Source organism: Taudactylus pleione, unplaced genomic scaffold (genome assembly GCF_031769625.1).
Source record: "Taudactylus pleione unplaced genomic scaffold, aTauple2 ptg000274l, whole genome shotgun sequence".
Taxonomy (NCBI): domain Eukaryota; kingdom Metazoa; phylum Chordata; class Amphibia; order Anura; family Myobatrachidae; genus Taudactylus; species Taudactylus pleione.
The window spans coordinates 2385631-2403883 of NW_028284676.1; the positions used below are offsets into that span (position 1 = coordinate 2385631).

General features: G+C 43.5%; 1 protein-coding gene across 2 annotated transcripts in view; it reads right to left on the minus strand.

Moving 5' to 3' along the window:
• LOC148513679 (uncharacterized) overlaps positions 1–9235 on the minus strand; it is a 55716-nt gene extending 46481 nt beyond the window's left edge. Inside the window, exons 1-4 of one of the 2 annotated variants that reach the window (XR_015880149.1) lie at positions 9062–9235; positions 8919–8978; positions 8772–8814; positions 8419–8586 (exon numbers count right to left, since the gene is read on the minus strand). Coding sequence is in view for 1 of the 2 variants with exons in the window: in XM_088481555.1 (XP_088337681.1) it covers positions 8772–8802 (31 nt within the window). In the remaining variant the exon portion in view is untranslated. The remainder of the gene's footprint in view (positions 1–8418; positions 8587–8771; positions 8815–8918; positions 8979–9061) is intronic. The other variant, XM_088481555.1, reaches the window with a different exon arrangement.
• Positions 9236–18253: the final 9018 nt, after the last annotated feature.

Below are 18253 nucleotides of genomic sequence, written 5' to 3' on the forward strand. Positions count from 1 at the left end.
TACCCTAACTTAAACCCTCTATGCCCTTGGGCATCGTCTTTAGTAGATGACGTTGAAGAAATAGTATAATCATGACTGGTTGTAGCAGCTGCTCCACTAGTATTTATTTGCTTTTCTTACTCTTCTCCCGACTGAACAATGTACACACAAAATATATATTTTTTTTAAACTGCTTGCGTAAATGACAACTGACACTGTGGAGTCACGCCATCTATATTTATGTGAACGCAGTGGGGATGGCACACACAGGTTATACAAACTAAAAACTTTTTTTTAAACTTTTTTTAATTTTTATTTTATTGACATTTTGTTAGTGAGGGTACAGAAAGAAAAAAGGAAGGGGAGGGGAAATTGGGGAAAAGTAAAAAACACACTTAAAACAATGTACATAATACAAATCTAACAAACAATATACTGATCTAGACTTATCAATAAATACAAATAAAAACAAATAATAGCTTGACATAACCTCCAAAGCCAAACTTTAACTAGAAGTGGAAGGTTCATTCAGACTATTGTAAAGGGTCCGACAAAGATGGTTTGGCCAGAAAAACAGCACTCTCTCCAGCAGTTACTTATTCTTTGACTTTTTTTAAACTGAATGCAGTGGAATGCGGCCTGTGGAGTCACAGTGCAGCCCCGGTGTGACAAACACAATAGCTGTAATAAATGACTAAATTCCTGTACTACAAAAATAATAAACAATGATTTGCTAATTGCCTGTACTGTAAATCTAGCTCAGGAAATATTATTAACACTAAGGAGCCTGAGGGAACTGGATTGGACAGATAGGTCAGCTCAGCCACTGGAGTGGATGTACACAGCACAGCAGCCACTGGAGTGGATGGACACAGTGGACAGATCGGTCAGGTCAGCTCAGCCACTGGAGTTGATGGAAACAGTGGACAGATAGTTGAGGTCAGCTCAGCTCAGCCACTGTGGTGAATGGACACATCGCAGCACAGCAACCACTGGAGTGGATGGACACAGTGGACAGATCGGTCAGGTCAGCCACTGGAGTTGATGGACACAGCACAGCAGCCATTGGAGTGGATGGACACAGTGGAAAGATAGGTCAGGTCAGCTCAGCCACTGGAGTGGATGAAAAAACAGCACAACAGCACAGCAGCATGGAGCCAGCACAGTGTGAAATGGCGCCCGAATCACCACTGTAGGGACTTACTATATATAGAATCCAAAACCCACGAGAATCCGACACTGAGATGATGACGTTTGCCTCATTTTAAAGTCCGGAATTGGCGGGGAGATCAAAGTGGTGGGTCCAGATTTCTTGGTTTGTGTAAATTCGGGTAGGCTCGGTTCTCAGACAGCCGAGCCGGCTCATCTCTAATTTACACATCAGTATACTCCATAACAGGCTGTACCCAACATTGGCTGGAATAGTTGGAATATAAGCGGGATTTGCCTCTACTCTACACATAGTAAAAAAAAAATGATTCTATTGAGTATTAATAGCACAGTTCCTTTATCCTGCTGTTTATATAATATGCCACAAAATAACTGCTACTTATCCATTAATTACAGATACTGCTCAGTTATTCAGTTATTGAATTGTATCCAGTGATTTAAGCAGCTTAGAGATGTGTTCTTATAGATCTAATGGTATAGTGACCCATTTATCACAATTCGCATATATAATACGGTTGTGATCTGACAAACTTGTCTGTTCTCGCAATGCGATAGATATAAATATCGCAAGAATGTATTAAGAGTGGGGTAATGAAAGGTGGCGTGGCCTCATGCCAGTAATGCCACACCTCCTGGTTTGTGCCATTTTCTCGCTGTCATGCCCCCATTCTCATCATGCTGAGGGCAGCCCCCAGCCTCTCCCGGTACAGTGGAATATGTGCGCAGTGTAGCACTGCAGCTGTGACAGTGCACACCAGCACCTGTGTGTTTGTCTCTGTTACCTTGCAGCCGGGCAGATGGTTAGTGGCTCACCCTGGCTCCCCACCTGGCCAGTCTGACCCTGGACATTGCCCTGCTGGGAGTGATGGTACCATCGTATTGGAGAGCTGAGCACCATTGAGTGGGCTTGTGATGTATGTGAGATTGTTGAGTTGGGTGGGTACAAAGTTTTGTGGCAACCTCCTATCCATGTTTCCATCTAAGAGACATTACAGTGGGGCAGCTGAAGAGGCAGCAGCAGCAGCGGAGCCCATGCCCCTGGTAGTTTGTCCAACGTGTTGGGGTTGGCAACGTTCATCCTACAGTGACAGTGATCTCCCCCGTGTTGTCTGATCACTATGTTACGCTGTTCAGTGTATCCTGTGCTGTCTCTTCCCACTCTCATTATCAGTGTTTCCCATCTCCAGTCCTCGGGGACCCATAACAGTGCATATTTTCCAGATCTCCTCTGTGCCACAAGTGAAATAATTGTGCGCTAACTAGAAGACCTGGAAAACATGCCCTGTACCTGTCTCGTCACCTTCTCTCAGGGGCCCCAAAGGACATCTGAGAAGGGCCATTACCCTGTTCATTGCTTTCCATATAATGAAAAAAGAGGCAGAAATGAGCTCTCTGGAAATTATATATTTACTAAACTACCTTTTTTTTGTTTTAAAAGTAAAAGTGTGCTTACTAAGCTGCAGGTCAAGTGTGACCGAACCGGCTCTGCGTCCGCGGCTCAATCAGGCCCCTGATCACAAACTCACCCTATAGACGATATCTATCCTATTTATCCAGGGTGGAGATAACAGAAGAAAATGCATGAACAAAATACAATAGTATTTGAATATAGCATTGTTTAATCATCAACATTTTTAAATAATTATTTATAGAAAAAAAATTCTTACCTATATTTTAACAATTTTTCTTCTTTAATTAATGTAACGAAAATCAATTCTGGGCCATCAGTAAAATGGCGCATTTGCTAGCCTCTATCCGGGCCTCCCGTACGTGCGAACGCTGAGAGTGGGACAGTGAGGCAGTGACCGCTCCAGGTCAGTATTGCTGAGGTCACCATGGTGAGATTTTACAGATATTTTGCAGCAACAACAGATTTATTAGCAGAGTAATAAGTGGCAACATCAAATCATTGTTAGACTTTCATTGTAACAGTTCACTCCTTGCTGTACTCAGGGCTGTAGCTAGGGTAGTGCGGCCGGTGCCTTCGCACAGGGCACCACAGGTCAGGGGGCGCTGTTTGGGCCTGTCAAATTTCTGTTTATTATCATTCTTGCTTGTAGCTTCCTCTTATTTCATCCCCAGCATCTCCTGGCCTCTCCTATCTCTTCCCTGGCCCTTCCCCATGAAGCCATGGCCCTTTTTTGGGTGCATTTTGTCCCTTTGAAAAATTAGGGGGGCGCCAATGCTCTTCCTGGCACAGGACACCAAAAAGTCTAGTTATGGCCCTGGCTGTACTAGATACAAAGTTACATGACTGATGTATGATGATGTCTCATTATGTGTTATATAATGTTATTATCTACACTGACTTATGTTACTCCCCCTCTCTGTACCCCCCATGTAACTGTCAAATGTACATATAGAAAGTGCCCGTATACTCCTTGCTGTACTAGATATATAGTTACATGACTGATGTATGATGATGTGTCATTATGTGTTATATAATGTTACTATCTACACTGACATGTTACACCCCCCTCTCTGTATCCCCCATGTAACTGGGAAATGTACATATAGAAAGTGCCCGTATACTCCTTGCTGTACTAGATATATAGTTACATGACTGATGGATGATGATGTGTCATTATGTGTTTTATAATGTTACTATCTACACTGACTTATGTTACACCCCCTCTCTGTACCCCCATGCAACTGGGAAATGTATATATAGAAAGTGCCCGTATACTCCTTGCTGTACTAGATATATAGTTACATGACTGATGGATGATGATGTGTCATTATGTGTTTTATAATGTTACTATCTACACTGACTTATGTTACACCCCCTCTCTGTATCCCCATGTAACTGGGAAATGTATATATAGAAAGTGCCCCCACACTCCTTGCTGTACTAGATACATAGTTACATGACTGACGGATGAAGATGTCTCATTATGTGTTATATAATGTTACTATCTACACTGACATGTTACACCCCCTCTCTGTACCCCCCCATGCAACTGGGAAATGTACATATAGAAAGTGCCCCCACACTCCTTGCTGTACTAGATATATAGTTACATGACTGACGGATGATGATGTGTCATTATGTGTTATATAATGTTACTATCTACACTGACTTATGTTACACCCCCTCTCTGTACCCCCCATGCAACTGGGAAATGTATATATAGAAAGTGCCCGTATACTCCTTGCTGTACTAGATACATAGTTACATGACTGACGGATGATGATGTGTCATTATGCACCACAGTGTACGAGTTTGCATTGCCATTGCACAGCGATCACTCATGCAGATACAAAGCCATCGTAGACAGAGGGACGGGATGTCAGCGTTTCGGGGTGGTGACGGGGGAGTGGTTGGAGAAACTCAGGCTTGCCTGTCCTTTTGAATGCCGTTGCATTGGCGTGCATAAATTAGCCACTGCGACGGCATAAGCAGTTTAAGTGCTCACTGCGAGCGACCATGTTAGCAATTCCTGAATAAGATCAGACCTGCTGTAATTGTGCATGATGGGCCGATGTTACTTGATGTTTCCGATGTATACGCAGGATTGCAAGGTATTACGGATGTGCGAAAGCGGTATTGAGCGTCTATACTGGCTTTGGGCATCTCTATAATAGCTTTGCGATTGCAGTCATTAGCATATTTTCGCAGTAGCGATCCTTAGTGGATCAGGCGCATTTTGGATTAGGCCTGGAAAGTCTCCCAGGCCTGGTGACAAAGAAAGGGGCCAGTGGTGTGGCCAGTGTCTGAATGGGTTCTCTATTGGGCAAGGGCATGGGACTGTTCTGTACCCCAATAGGTGTTTCTACAGGGGACTCATTGTCCATTGATGGGTGTTTTGATATCCTCAGTTGGTGTCAGGTGAGGTGCAGGTGTTGGCTCACACACCCCTAGGAGGTGGCGCCTGTTGTGCTCATACGAGGCACCACAAGATTGTGCCTGTTGGAAGATCCCTGCACAGTCCTGACTCTGTCAAACCTGACAGGGGTCTGGATACGGAGAGTCTGTCCAGGAGGGAGCGGTCTTAAGCAATGGGATGTTTTATCATGAGCAACCTGGAGATTCAGCATGGATCGCAACTGCTAAAGCGTAAGCAGACGGCCGGGTAATTCTGCGTGAGGGGCCGATGTTACTCAATGTTACTGATGTAACGCAGGACTGGTATTACGGATGTGAGATAGCAGTAGTGGGCGGCAGTGGGCTTCTCTCTGCTGGCTGTGCGACGGCATTGCAACAGCATTCATTAGCATATTTTCGCAGCTGGTATGTGTGTGTAATCGCAGCTGCGATCGCAATAGCCATCCGTAGTGAATCAAGCCCATTGTTCTCAACTTGTGGTCTAAGTTTGAACTTGGTGGTGGTAATGATGGTGCGGGTGTATCTGGACAGAAGGCATTGAGCAGGAGAGGGACCATCACTCAAAGTATTTATCAAATTGAGGAGCGCCATAAATGGAATGGGATTGAAATGCCGACGGCTGTCCGACAGGATCAAGATCCCGACAGAGGCAGGTAAGTACCCTAACCTCCTCTGTCCCCCCCTAACCCTAACCCTCCCTTAGTGGTGTCTAACCCTAACCTCCCCCCCTAGTGCCTAACCCTAACCTACCCCTGGGAGTTCCTAACCCTAACCCCCCCCCTTACCGCTCCCTAAACCTAACCCTCCCAGGGGGGTGTCTAACCCTAACCTCTCCCTGGGGGTGCCTAACCCTAACCTCCACCCCCCCAAACCTAACCCCAACTCCGCTAGACTCCCTAATTCTAACCCACCCCCCCCTTGCGGCTAATGCTAAGGGCTCCCTGAACTTACCTTTGTTTGGGATGTTGTCCTCGGCATTCCGGTGTCGGGATTATGATAGGCGTCAGTATTTCGACGCCTATCATAACTCCCTAGCCGGCATTCTGCTGTCGGGATTGTCTGACATGTTTATGGGGGACTACATCCCCCATAAACATGTCAGCACCATTGCATTATTCTAACAAGTGCTTCGCAGAACGTATTGCCCTTTCTGCTAGTGCGTTGGACTGTGGTCTGCGAGGACTGCTGGTGACATGTGAGATGTTCCATTCACTGGCAAAAATCTGTGAAGATTATCTCCAGTACAGTATTTTAAACAGATTATAATCTGGGGAGTCGGCTGTTCCAATCTTGCAGAGAGGGTTGATGTATACTACACTTTATTATATTCAATAAAATTCAAATATTAAAATGCGCAGTACAAATACGGTAATGAATGGCGAGAGGAAATACTAGTTCAATGGCTCTCCAGATTATATGGCCTCTGCCAATCAATGATATAGCAGTTTACCCATTATCAAGTGCTACAAATATGCACTCATGCAAAAATATTGTAATATAAAAACATTGGAAGCTGAGTGGATACAATGTAACATGGCTCTTAGGGGACCTGCCTATCACAACATGACTCGCAAACCATTTTCTTGATTTTTTCTATGTGCGCATAGTACAACAGGCGGCTGGCAACCCATGGGGGAGGGTTGTGCACTTGGACGCTGCTGCATGATATCACCAATCATGCAGAGTAAACCCGCACCCGGCATTAAAGCATCCAGCCTGGTTACATAGCAGAGTCATCACCTCACTGCCGACTGCACACACAGGTGTGTGTGTGTGGGATTGTGTACTGATGTATTGCGGTGGGGGTTGAATAATGATATCAATGCTGATCAAGGTGTCACCAGCACCTGCTACGGTCCGGTTCTGCCCTCCAGTTGACTGTATATGGCCATAGCTACCCCCCCCCTCACCCAGAGCTGCAGCATCAAATTCAGTACAAGTTGGATGACAAAGACTTTGATACCATGGCTGTGTGCCACATTGGCCCTCACAGGGAAAAAAACACACACATTGGTCCCCACAGGGAGAAAAAAACACACACATTGGTCCCCACAGGGAGAAAAAACACACACATTGGTCCCCACAGGGAGAAAAAAAACCACACACATTGGTCCCCACAGGGAGAAAAAATACACACACATTGGTCCCCACAGGGAGAACAAAAACGCACACATTGGTCCCCACAGGAAGAAAAAATACACACATTGGTCTCCACAGGGAGAAAAAATACACACATTGGTCCCACAGGAAAAAAAATTTAAATACATTGATTCAATAATTGCCCCCACAGGTAAAAAAAAAAAAAATACATTGATTAATTTCCCCCACAGCCAGAAAAAAAAAAATACAATCATTGATTCATTTCCATTCCCCCCCATGTCAGCTCTCTCCAGAAAACTGAGTAACTTCACCTTCTCGGCTGTCACAGACAGCTGCAAAGCTAATTGCAGGAGACCAACATCCAGACCAGTTGATCCAGAAACTCCAGACCGGTGAGTGCCTCACTCCAGAAAGTACTCACCAGACCAGTGGGTTGGAACTTGGACCCAGCCCCTCCCTCAACAGAGCCCTTAGCACCTCACCACTGTCCTCAGCCCCTCAACATTGTCCTCAATATCTTAATACCATCCTCAGACCCTCATTAACTCAGCTCATTAACAGCATCCTTACTCCCAAATTAATGTCCTTAGCCCCACATCACCGTCCTCAGCCACTTATCACTTCAGCTCTCATCATCATCTTCAACGCTCATCACCTCAGCCCCATCCTTAGCCCCATATCACCTCAGCCCTCAGCTCTACCCTCAGTGACCTCAACCATTATAACTGTCATCAGCCCATCAGTGACTTCAAACCTCATCACCATCCTCAGACCCTCATTACCGTCCTCAGCCTCTCATCACCTCATCACCATCCTCAGCCCCTCAGTGACCTCAGCCTTCATCACCATCCTCAGCGCCTCAGTGACCTCAGCCTTCATCACCATCCTCAGACCCTCATTACCGTCCTCAGCCTCTCATCACCTCATCACCATCCTCAGACCCTCATCACCTCAGCCCCATCCTTAGCCCCATATCACCTCAGCCCTCAGCTCTACCCTCAGTGACCTAAACCATTTTAACTGTCCATTATAACTGTCCTCAGCTCATCAGTGACCTCAAACCTCATCACCATCCTCAGCGCCTCAGTGTATAATTGCCATATATGCAAATTATATGCAATTATTTTTTTTGATACACATCATGATTTTTAATGATGTCATGTTTGTACTATCTGCCTGCTTATTTGACATATATGATTAAATGAATGGTGATTAGCATATAGTAAGTAATATAAACGGAAAATACATATATATATATATATATATATATATATATATATATATATATATATATATATATATATATATATAGCTATATTTCCTGCATGGAAGGATGCACTCACTGTTTTTTTTTTACATTTTTTAAAGTTTATCCATCTTTAGACATCACAGTGAAGCACAGAAAATCTTGTTTTCATGGTCGACGTTTCGGTACAATCATGTACCTTTCTTAAGACCTCAATTCGACAAGATCATAAATGACAGACACTGGAGACCGAAAATAACAATATCTGTGAAACATGAAAAGAAACATACAAAATAATCTGTCTATCAGGTTCCCAAACGTCAAATATTCTCAACCATGCCATTAATCACCAATGTGCGAACAAAATATATACATGAATATATCTATTCATGTGTGCACCCTCAACATGCAGCCTGACACCATATGTAAACCTGTAAAAAGACTGCATACCTGTCCTCCGTTGAAACCAAGGCATAAACATATCGGGGATAATCTGAATATTAAATACATATAATATGTTACTAAAACTCACAACTATAGAAACTGCCGCTCATGTGGACCCAATCTCGGTAGTGATAACAAGATACACTTAATTACCTCTATAGAAACTCACGGGGTATGGCCAGACTTAAGAAATCCATAGAAGGACATCATAACCTGTAGAGTAATAACCACGATAGTATCAGTAGCACAATGTGAAACGGGACTTATAGCCACGTTTATTATAAACACAGGCTTACCTGCAGTCGTGTCTAAAGTCAAAGCAGAATATCAATGCGTCCCTGGCGTGTCGAGCCTCCAATCCACCCCCGCTATGCTGGTAACATAGCGCTCAGTCACGGCTAAAGAGCCGCCAGACCAGAAGTGTGCGATCTTAAGATCCGCTTCCGCGTGTCGCAGGGACACGCAAGCCAAACAGAGGTATCTAGGCAACGCGCATTAGTAGTCAACAGGGACAAGCAGACCCAGGGTATCCCGGCAACATACTCACGTGATATGACAAGGCACAAAATCAGGAATATGTGCAAACAGGGTGTCTAAGCCTGCTCAATCAGGCAACAGTCTGCATATTGATAGACGTTATAGGACCCTGATAGGACTAATATCAGGGTATCTATTGATAAAAAATTATATGAAGAAATTTGACAAATCACTTAACAGTCATATTTCGTGTTTCATATATACAATACACTACTTTGAAAAATATATTACTAGATACCAATAATGTATTAAATATAGAAATCCCCTATGGCCAAATGTGTCAGAAAACGACCTATTTATACATATAATAAAAAATTAAAGAAATGAAAAGAAACAAAATACCCACTAGACTCTCAAATCTTTACTAAAGAAATAATCAAACTGATCAAATAATCAAAAATTGTATTATAGGAACTGACTCTATAATCATATTGATAGGATATAATTATTCCTATATGGACTCACAAGAACACACTCCACGGGTTGTGTTCATTTAAACCTCTTGGTGTGACCGTATCAAGTTTATGGATCCAAAAGCTCTCACGTCTTTTTAGACTTAAGAGCCTGTCGCAGCCTGTTTTTGGAGTTATCCAATCGATTAATTTACATCTTAGAGCTGCCGCCTGGTGAGATTTTTCTAAAAAATGTCTGGCTACCGGTTTATCACTTTTACCAGTATGCAGGGCTGCCCTAATAGAGGCTCGGTGGTTTGCCATCCTGTCCCTAAAGCGACGTGTCGTGAGGCCAACATAATATAGGCCACAAGGGCAAATAAGGATATAGATTAGATGATCTAATGCACAATGTAACCTATACTTAATGGCAATCTTGCTACCTGAGTGAGGGTATCACTTTGTATGATAGGCCGATCATACAAAGTGATAAAACGTTACCTTTTCAACATATGGCACCCCCTATGATGGCATACTGAAGCGGTCCCAATTTAAAACAAATGTTAATGAGGCCCACTTTATATCCAAATAAGAAGAGTGAAATATCGGATTTGTTTCTATCAAGACCAGGAAGTTATTCATGTGGAAGTTGCATAACCTGCACCTCCATGATAGTGGGTCCTTCTTTCCCTCACCCTCACTCAGGCAGCAAGATTGCCATTAAGTATAGGTTACATTGTGCATTAGATCATCTAATCTATATCCTTATTTGCCCTTGTGGCCTATATTATGTTGGCCTCACGACACGTTGCTTTAGGGACATGATGGCAAACCACCGAGCCTCTATTAGGACAGCCCTGCATACTGGTAAAAGTGATAAACCGGTAGCCAGACATTTTTTAGAAAAATCTCACCAGGCGGCAGCTCTAAGATGTAAATTAATCGATTGGATTCCTCCAAAAACAGGCTGCGACAGGCTCTTAAGTCTAAAAAGACGTGAGAGCTTTTGGATCCATAAACTTGATACGGTCACACCAAGAGGTTTAAATGAACACAACCCGTGGAGTGTGTTCTTGTGAGTCCATATAGGAATAATTATATCCTATCAATATGATTATAGAGTCAGTTCCTATAATACAATTTTTGATTATTTGATCAGTTTGATTATTTCTTTAGTAAAGATTTGAGAGTCTAGTGGGTATTTTGTTTCTTTTCATTTCTTTAATTTTTTATTATATGTATAAATAGGTCGTTTTTTGACACATTTGGCCATAGGGGATTTCTATATTTAATACATTATTGGTATCTAGTAATATATTTTTCAAAGTAGTGTATTGTATATATAATATGAAACACGAAATATGACTGTTAAGTGATTTGTCAAATTTCTTCATATAATTTTTTATCAATAGATACCCTGATATTAGTCCTATCAGGGTCCTATAACGTCTATCAATATGCAGACTGTTGCCTGATTGAGCAGGCTTAGACACCCTGTTTTCACATATTCCTGATTTTGTGCCTTGTCATATCACGTGAGTATGTTGCCGGGATACCCTGGGTCTGCTTGTCACTGTTGACTACTAATGCGCGTTGCCTAGATACCTCCGTTTGGCTTGCGTGTCCCTGTGACACACGAAAGCGGATCTTAAGATCGCATACTTCCGGTCTGGCGGCTTTTTAGCCGCCACTGAGCGCTATGTTACCAGCATAGCGGGGGTGGATTGGAGGCTCGACACGCCAGGGACGCATTGATATTCTGCTTTGACTTTAGACACGACTGCAGGTAAGCCTGTGTTTATAATAAACGTGGCTATAAGTCCCGTTTCACATTGTGCTACTGATACTATCGTGGTTATTACTCTACAGGTTATGTTGTCCTTCTATGGATTTCTTAAGTCTGGCCATACCCCGTGAGTTTCTATAGAGGTAATTAAGTGTATCTTGTTATCACTACCGAGATTGGGTCCACATGAGCGGCAGTTTCTATAGTTGTGAGTTTTAGTAACATATTATATGTATTTAATATTCAGATTATCCCCGATATGTTTATGCCTTGGTTTCAACGGAGGACAGGTATGCAGTCTTTTTACAGGTTTACATATGGTGTCAGGCTGCATGTTGAGGGTGCACACATGAATAGATATATTCATGTATATATTTTGTTCGCACATTGGTGATTAATGGCATGGTTGAGAATATTTGACGTTTGGGAACCTGATAGACAGATTATTTTGTATGTTTCTTCTCATGTTTCACAGATATCGTTATTTTCGGTCTCCAGTGTCTGTCATTTATGATCTTGTCGAATTGAGGTCTTGAGAAAGGTACATGATTGTACTGAAACGTCGACCATGAAAACAAGATTTTCTTCGCTTCACTGTCTAAAGATGAATAAACTTACATTTAAAAAAAAAAAAACAGTGAGTGCATCCTTCCGTACAGGAAATTTAGCTCTATTTTGGGACCTTGTCGTCCTTGGAAGCACCCTGAAGATGACAAGCTTAAGTTGAGAGTGCAGGACTTTTGGCGATATATATATACATATATATATATATATATATATATATATATATATATATATATAATCTCCCTAATCCTAATGGTGTATGATATAGGGTTGAACTCAATTAGCCCCATTAATTTAACAAAAGTGAAAAAGGATAGTAGCCTTGGGCTCTAACACCTGAGGCTATTTAATTCTAGCCCCATCTTCACCCGAGACCCCTTTAACACCAGTTAAATTAACTCGGTACCGGCATCTGAAAACAGGCTTTTTATTGGGGATTCCTTTTCTGCCCTCCTCAGGCCGAAAAAAAATCCCTGTTTAGTGGAGCCTGCATGATGCCTTCAGGGCTAATTGAATAGTCCTGGGGAATCAACTAGCATGCGGTAAATTACAGCGTCTAATTGAAATCCACCCATAACGTAGTATATGAGAAGGCTATGTTTCACAGATAAATCAGCTTAGTAGGCTTCTTTGGATGAAGGAGAGGAGGCTGGTGTCTAGAAGTGCAGAGATGGAGTCGGGTACACTGCTAGTAGCACACATAGCAGTGAGCTCCCGGCAACATAAAGATTAAAGATTGCAATGGTGGCTGGTTGTGCTCCTCAGGGCATCTTGTGCTCGGTGTGGCCCAAACTTGGTGTCCTCAGTTAGCACTGTGAGTTGAGGTACAAAAAGAGATCAACATTACCCAGATATCCTTGCAATAAAATGTAGAATACACTAGTAATTATTTTAAATACAATCAAAACCAATAGTGTAGATTGATGCAGCCTGGAATGCATCCCTACCTAGTGGCACAGTTGATGATGATTTTGTTTGTAGCTCATTAAGGACCTGATTCTGATTCCCTGTATGTATTTACTGGCGATCACCCACCTGCAACTTTATGCAAATGCCACTACAAAGTCCTTCCCTTGCGTGCGTCAGACTGTGCTAGGACTGAGAGGCGACAGCTGTACAATGCATGCTCCATACAAGTTTTCAGGGATTTTCACGCCTGCAAAGTGGCAAAAAGATACTCAACTACATAAACATATGCACATGCCTCAGAATCGGGCCCTAAACCACACAAGCATAATGAAAGTGCTAATCATTCTTTTGGGGCCCAACAATTTCAACTTTTGCAATGGCAGATTTATCCTAACTAGAGATGTACACTGACCCCTCTTGTTTTTGTTTTGGATCTGGATTAATCTCCAGGTTTTGGTTTTCCAAAACCACCCTCAAGTGTTTTGGTTGGTATCTGGGTTTTATTTTTTTTAAATTGATAAAACGTTTTTTAAAACAGCTAAAATGATGTAATATTCCCAAAACCCTAAATTCGCATTTAAAATCCGGAAATTCCGAACCAGAACTGGGTAGACCAGAACTGCGACTCGGAACTGTCCAGATTAACGAGATTTGGATGGATTCGGATTTCTAGAGAATTGTAACCGCACATCTCTAGTCCTAACCTGAAGTGTACTCTGTGTATGTAGAAGATCAGAGTACTGATTGAAACGAGTTGGAAAAGAGAGAGGGGGATCGGCAGACTGACCAGACCAGGAGAAGACGGTGTCATCTACAGTATCTGAAGCTGGGGCTCCCGTGTGGACATTAGAACATCTACTTGGTTTCTACATGCACCATTTTTTACCTGATTTTGGCAGGAAGCCACCCTCATCAATATTTTTGGGATGTATCAGCTTTGAACGTCTGATTTTAGTCATACATGAATTAAGTTACTCCATTTTGCCCTATTAAAAATGTTTTAATTCTTATTTTCCTTACTGATGTTACAATATTACTCATTTATTGAAGTTTATTTTTTACCGTATGAAAGATACACATTGTCATTGTGCTAGTATAACATTGAATTTGTAATATGACATTGGTTACGTAACTTACGAATTGTTTGCACTAGATTTTTTGTGTTTATGTCTTTACATGTTTGACCACTGGACTATACATCTTTTATTATTGCAAACATTTTTGCGAATAACTTCTGTCTAAAGAGATCAAGATTTCACAGTATTAAATAAGTGCTACTATCTATTTTAAAGCGCAGAGGGTCGTCGTCCAGTTATATTGTCTGTGTGTGTAACCTGGCTGTTTAGGGTCAGTTATACAGGTTGAGTCTCCCATATCCAAATATTCCGAAATACAGAATTTTTTTGGCATGACTTTGATTTTTGATGGTTCAATGTACACAAACTTTGTCTAAGGCACAAATTATTACAAATAATGTATAAAATGACCTACAGGCTGTGTGTATAAGGTGTATATGAAACATAAATGAATTTAAGTTCTGTACAAAAACTTTGTTCTAGCCACAAAATTATTAAAATATTGTATAAAATGACCTGCAGGCTGTGTGTATACGGTGTATATAACACATAAATGCATTCTGTGTGTATATTTGGGTTCTATTACCAAGGTATTTCATTATAGCATGCAAATTATTCCAAAATATGGATTATTCCATTATCCAAAATACCCCTGGTCCCAAGCATTTTGGATATGGGAGACCCAACCTGTAGTGGGGAGCAGATTATGTATGTCACTGACAAAATATTTTGTACATCACACTGCATGCTGGGGGAACGGTGATGATGTCTGTCAATGATTCGGATAACAACCTTGCCCTATCCATAATTCATACCTGTCTACCACACCCAGACAAGGTGATTCTTCTTAGCCTGTGACGGTGTTAGACGCCCGCACTGTGTGACATTTACACATTCCTCTTTTCTGAAAAATAGCAATGGGCTGTTTCACGAGCATTTCTTGCAGCTATACATTCCTTCTCTGATGTTCTACTTCCACCTCCACTACAATAAAGATATTATCACTATAATACACCTTTTCCACCTAAATTCCGGGTCTGACCCAGAGTTGGAACAAAGTTGCTATCCGGATCAGACCCAGAATTTTGCCGGCGCTGACTCGGGATATTCCCGAGTCGGCGCCGCACACACCGGAGTCGGGTCTGCATAGACCCGGCTTTTCCGGAGTGAAAGTGGTCGCTTAGAGATGACGTCATCTCCAAGCGCTACTGAAGTCGGACCAATCGGCCGGCTAGCAGTGCACTCCAGGTCATCGTGACCTGGAGTGCGCTGTTCTCACAGCAGTGTTTCACGGGCTACGCCCGTGTTGAACCCTGCTAGTTACCTGGGTTGGATTGCCGGGTCACTCGACCCGGCGATCCAACCCTCTCCCCTTTTACACCAGGGAGCTGCCCGGGTTAACCCTTAAAAAAGAAAAAAAGGGAAGGAATCCTGGCGCCTAAAATCTGGACTTTTAGACAGCAATGTTATTTTCAGAAAATCAGATAATCTGAAGCAGAAGCTTGCTCTAAGTTTCTTTAGAAGAAAAAGGGAGAATAGTGAGAAGAACATCAATACATGGATTCCAGAGAGACCAGTAGGGTTCCATCAATGCGGGAAAACAGAGTGTTTCACTTGCAAATGTTCACATAGGAAGACTGTTGAGTTTATTTCTTTTGTGACCAAGGAAGTTTTTTACATTAGGAGCTTTTTGAATTGTAGAACAGATTATGTGATTTATGTGATGGATTGTGGGTGCGGCTCTCAATATGTGGGCCGTACCACCAGACCATTACATGTAAGATTTTTGGAACATAAGAGGAATGTGCTTATGAACTCCAAAATAAATTTCCTGTATAGACACATGACAGATTGTCAAAAGGGAAATGTGACTAATATTAAGATAAAAGCAATAGAACAGGTGAAAATTACAAAAAGGGGTGGGGATAGGCAGGGCCGTTTCTAGGGACAGGCGACCCGTGCAATCGCACGGGGCGCGCCGCCTCCGACCTCTGCAGCAGAAACAGAATATTAACTGCAGGGCGCCCGCTGAGATTCAGTTACCAGCGAGCGCCCGGCAGAGCAGAGCAGCTGGAGAGACGGAGGCTCCGGCTTCCGGCTCCCGGCTCCCCCAGTGTGCACTATGGGAGGACGTCATGACGTCTTTCCCATAGTGCAGAGGAGCAGCCGAGCGGAGCGGACGCCGGAGCGGGGCTGAAGGTAAGTGTTACTGGGGACATTACTCTGGGGCACTTCTGCGGGGGGAGACACCACTACTGGGGGCACCCAGGCACTACTACTGGGGACATTACTCGGGGGGCACTTCTACTGGGGGCATTGCTTAGGAGGTACCACTACTGGGGGCATTACTCAGGGCCCAGGGGCACTACTACTGGGGGCACTACTACTTGGGGCTTTACTACTTTGGGCACTAGTACAAAGGGAGCATTACTATTGGGGGGACTAATACAGGGGCATTAATACTGGGGACACTATTACAGGGGGCATTACTATTTCGGGCAATACAACTGGGGACACTACTACTGGGGCACTACAGCAGGGACCATTACTATTGGGGGCATTACTGATGGGGGCATGACTACAGGGGGCACTACTAATGGTGGCATGGCATAGGGGGCACCACTCCTGGGGGCACTACTACTGGGTGCACTGTATAAAGGGCATCACTACTGTGGGCCTGCATAAGGGGCATAAATACAGGGGACACTGCATATGGGGACAACTACAGGGGGCACTGCATAATGGGCACTTTTGCCTGAGAGCCAGTGGGAGGGGAGCCTAAGACCTGTCGGGCTGGAATGGTAAGGGAGGGGGCTGGAATGAAGTGTGTATTATGTGAATCTTGTTTTTTCAATGTGTTTTATGTGGTTCTGGATTTAATAATGTATTTGAGGTGGATGTGGTTTTAAAACGTAGTTTATGTGCCTCTGGCTTTTCCAATATATTTTATGTGGAAGTGGTTTGTTGCAGTGTATTTTATGTGGATCTGGCTTTTATTTTCAATGTGCTGGGCTCGCTCTAAAAACGACTAAAAACGAGTGTGATGCAAGGTCATACTTCTGCAAATGTCACACCAAAGGCATACACACAGAAATGCGGCGTGGGCTTGTGACAGCTAGGCCACACCCCATTTTTTGAGTCATGCTGTCTGTCTTTTGTTTAACTACACATATATTTTTCAACACTTTGCCCCTGACTGGTTAGCCAACCCAGTACTCAGTAGTCACAGTGGCTGTCATTCTGTGGTCTTTCGAGATCACACTCCCTTACTGTGATACCACACCCCCTTACGATGAGGCCACGCCCACTCCACAATATTACTGCTTCGAGGGGGTGGGGGCGGGGGCGGGGCGCATTTTGACTGCTCGCACTGGGAGCCTCAAACCCTAGAAACTGCCCTGGGGATAGGTTATGCAGAAGAGAGGCCTTCTGGATCTATAGTTTAAAAACACTATGGGCCTTATTCAGACCCGCTCGCGAGTGCTGAGCGCTCGCAAGCGGGTCGATGGTGCCCTAGGAGGGAGCTCCATCGTGCGCATGCGCGAGACCCACATAGCAACAGCCAAGCTGTCGCTATGGGTCTGGCACCAAAGGGGGCATGCTGTCGATGGTGATTGACAGCATGTCCCCTTTAGTGGGCGTGCTGGGGGAGTGGCTGCCCAGGCGGAGGCGTTCCCATGGGAACGAATACCGTCTGGGTCCGGCCCCACTGACATCACTAGTGATGTCAGTGGGAGTGCTTTTGGCTCTGATAGAACCAAAAGCACTCCTGGGCTTGCGGCAGCGAGACCCTACCGCAGGGTCTCGTCGCAAGCCCGATGGTCGCGATGGTCTTGACCATCGCGACGATCTTTTTGGACGCTCGCATAAGCTGTGGGTGGTCACCAACAGCTATGCGAGCGGCCAGGCGGCCGCTACAGTTTTAGGTAGGAGGGCCCTGATTCAGAGCTAGCGCTCTGGTCAGAGCGTCCGGCTCTGAATCAGGCCCCATGTCCAGGAGGTCTAAACGAGTCAATTGAACTTAATAATGGCTAGGGGGATTGTAATAAGTATTAATTTCTGCACTGGATATGCTCTTAGATTATAATAAATTAAATTTGGATAGACAAAACCAATGTTTAGAGAATATAAAATGTATCTAGAGAATAGAAGGAAAGTTTTCTAGGTGGTTTATGCATTATGTAAATTTATATTAACTAATCAGTAATTTTTAGTTAGATTATG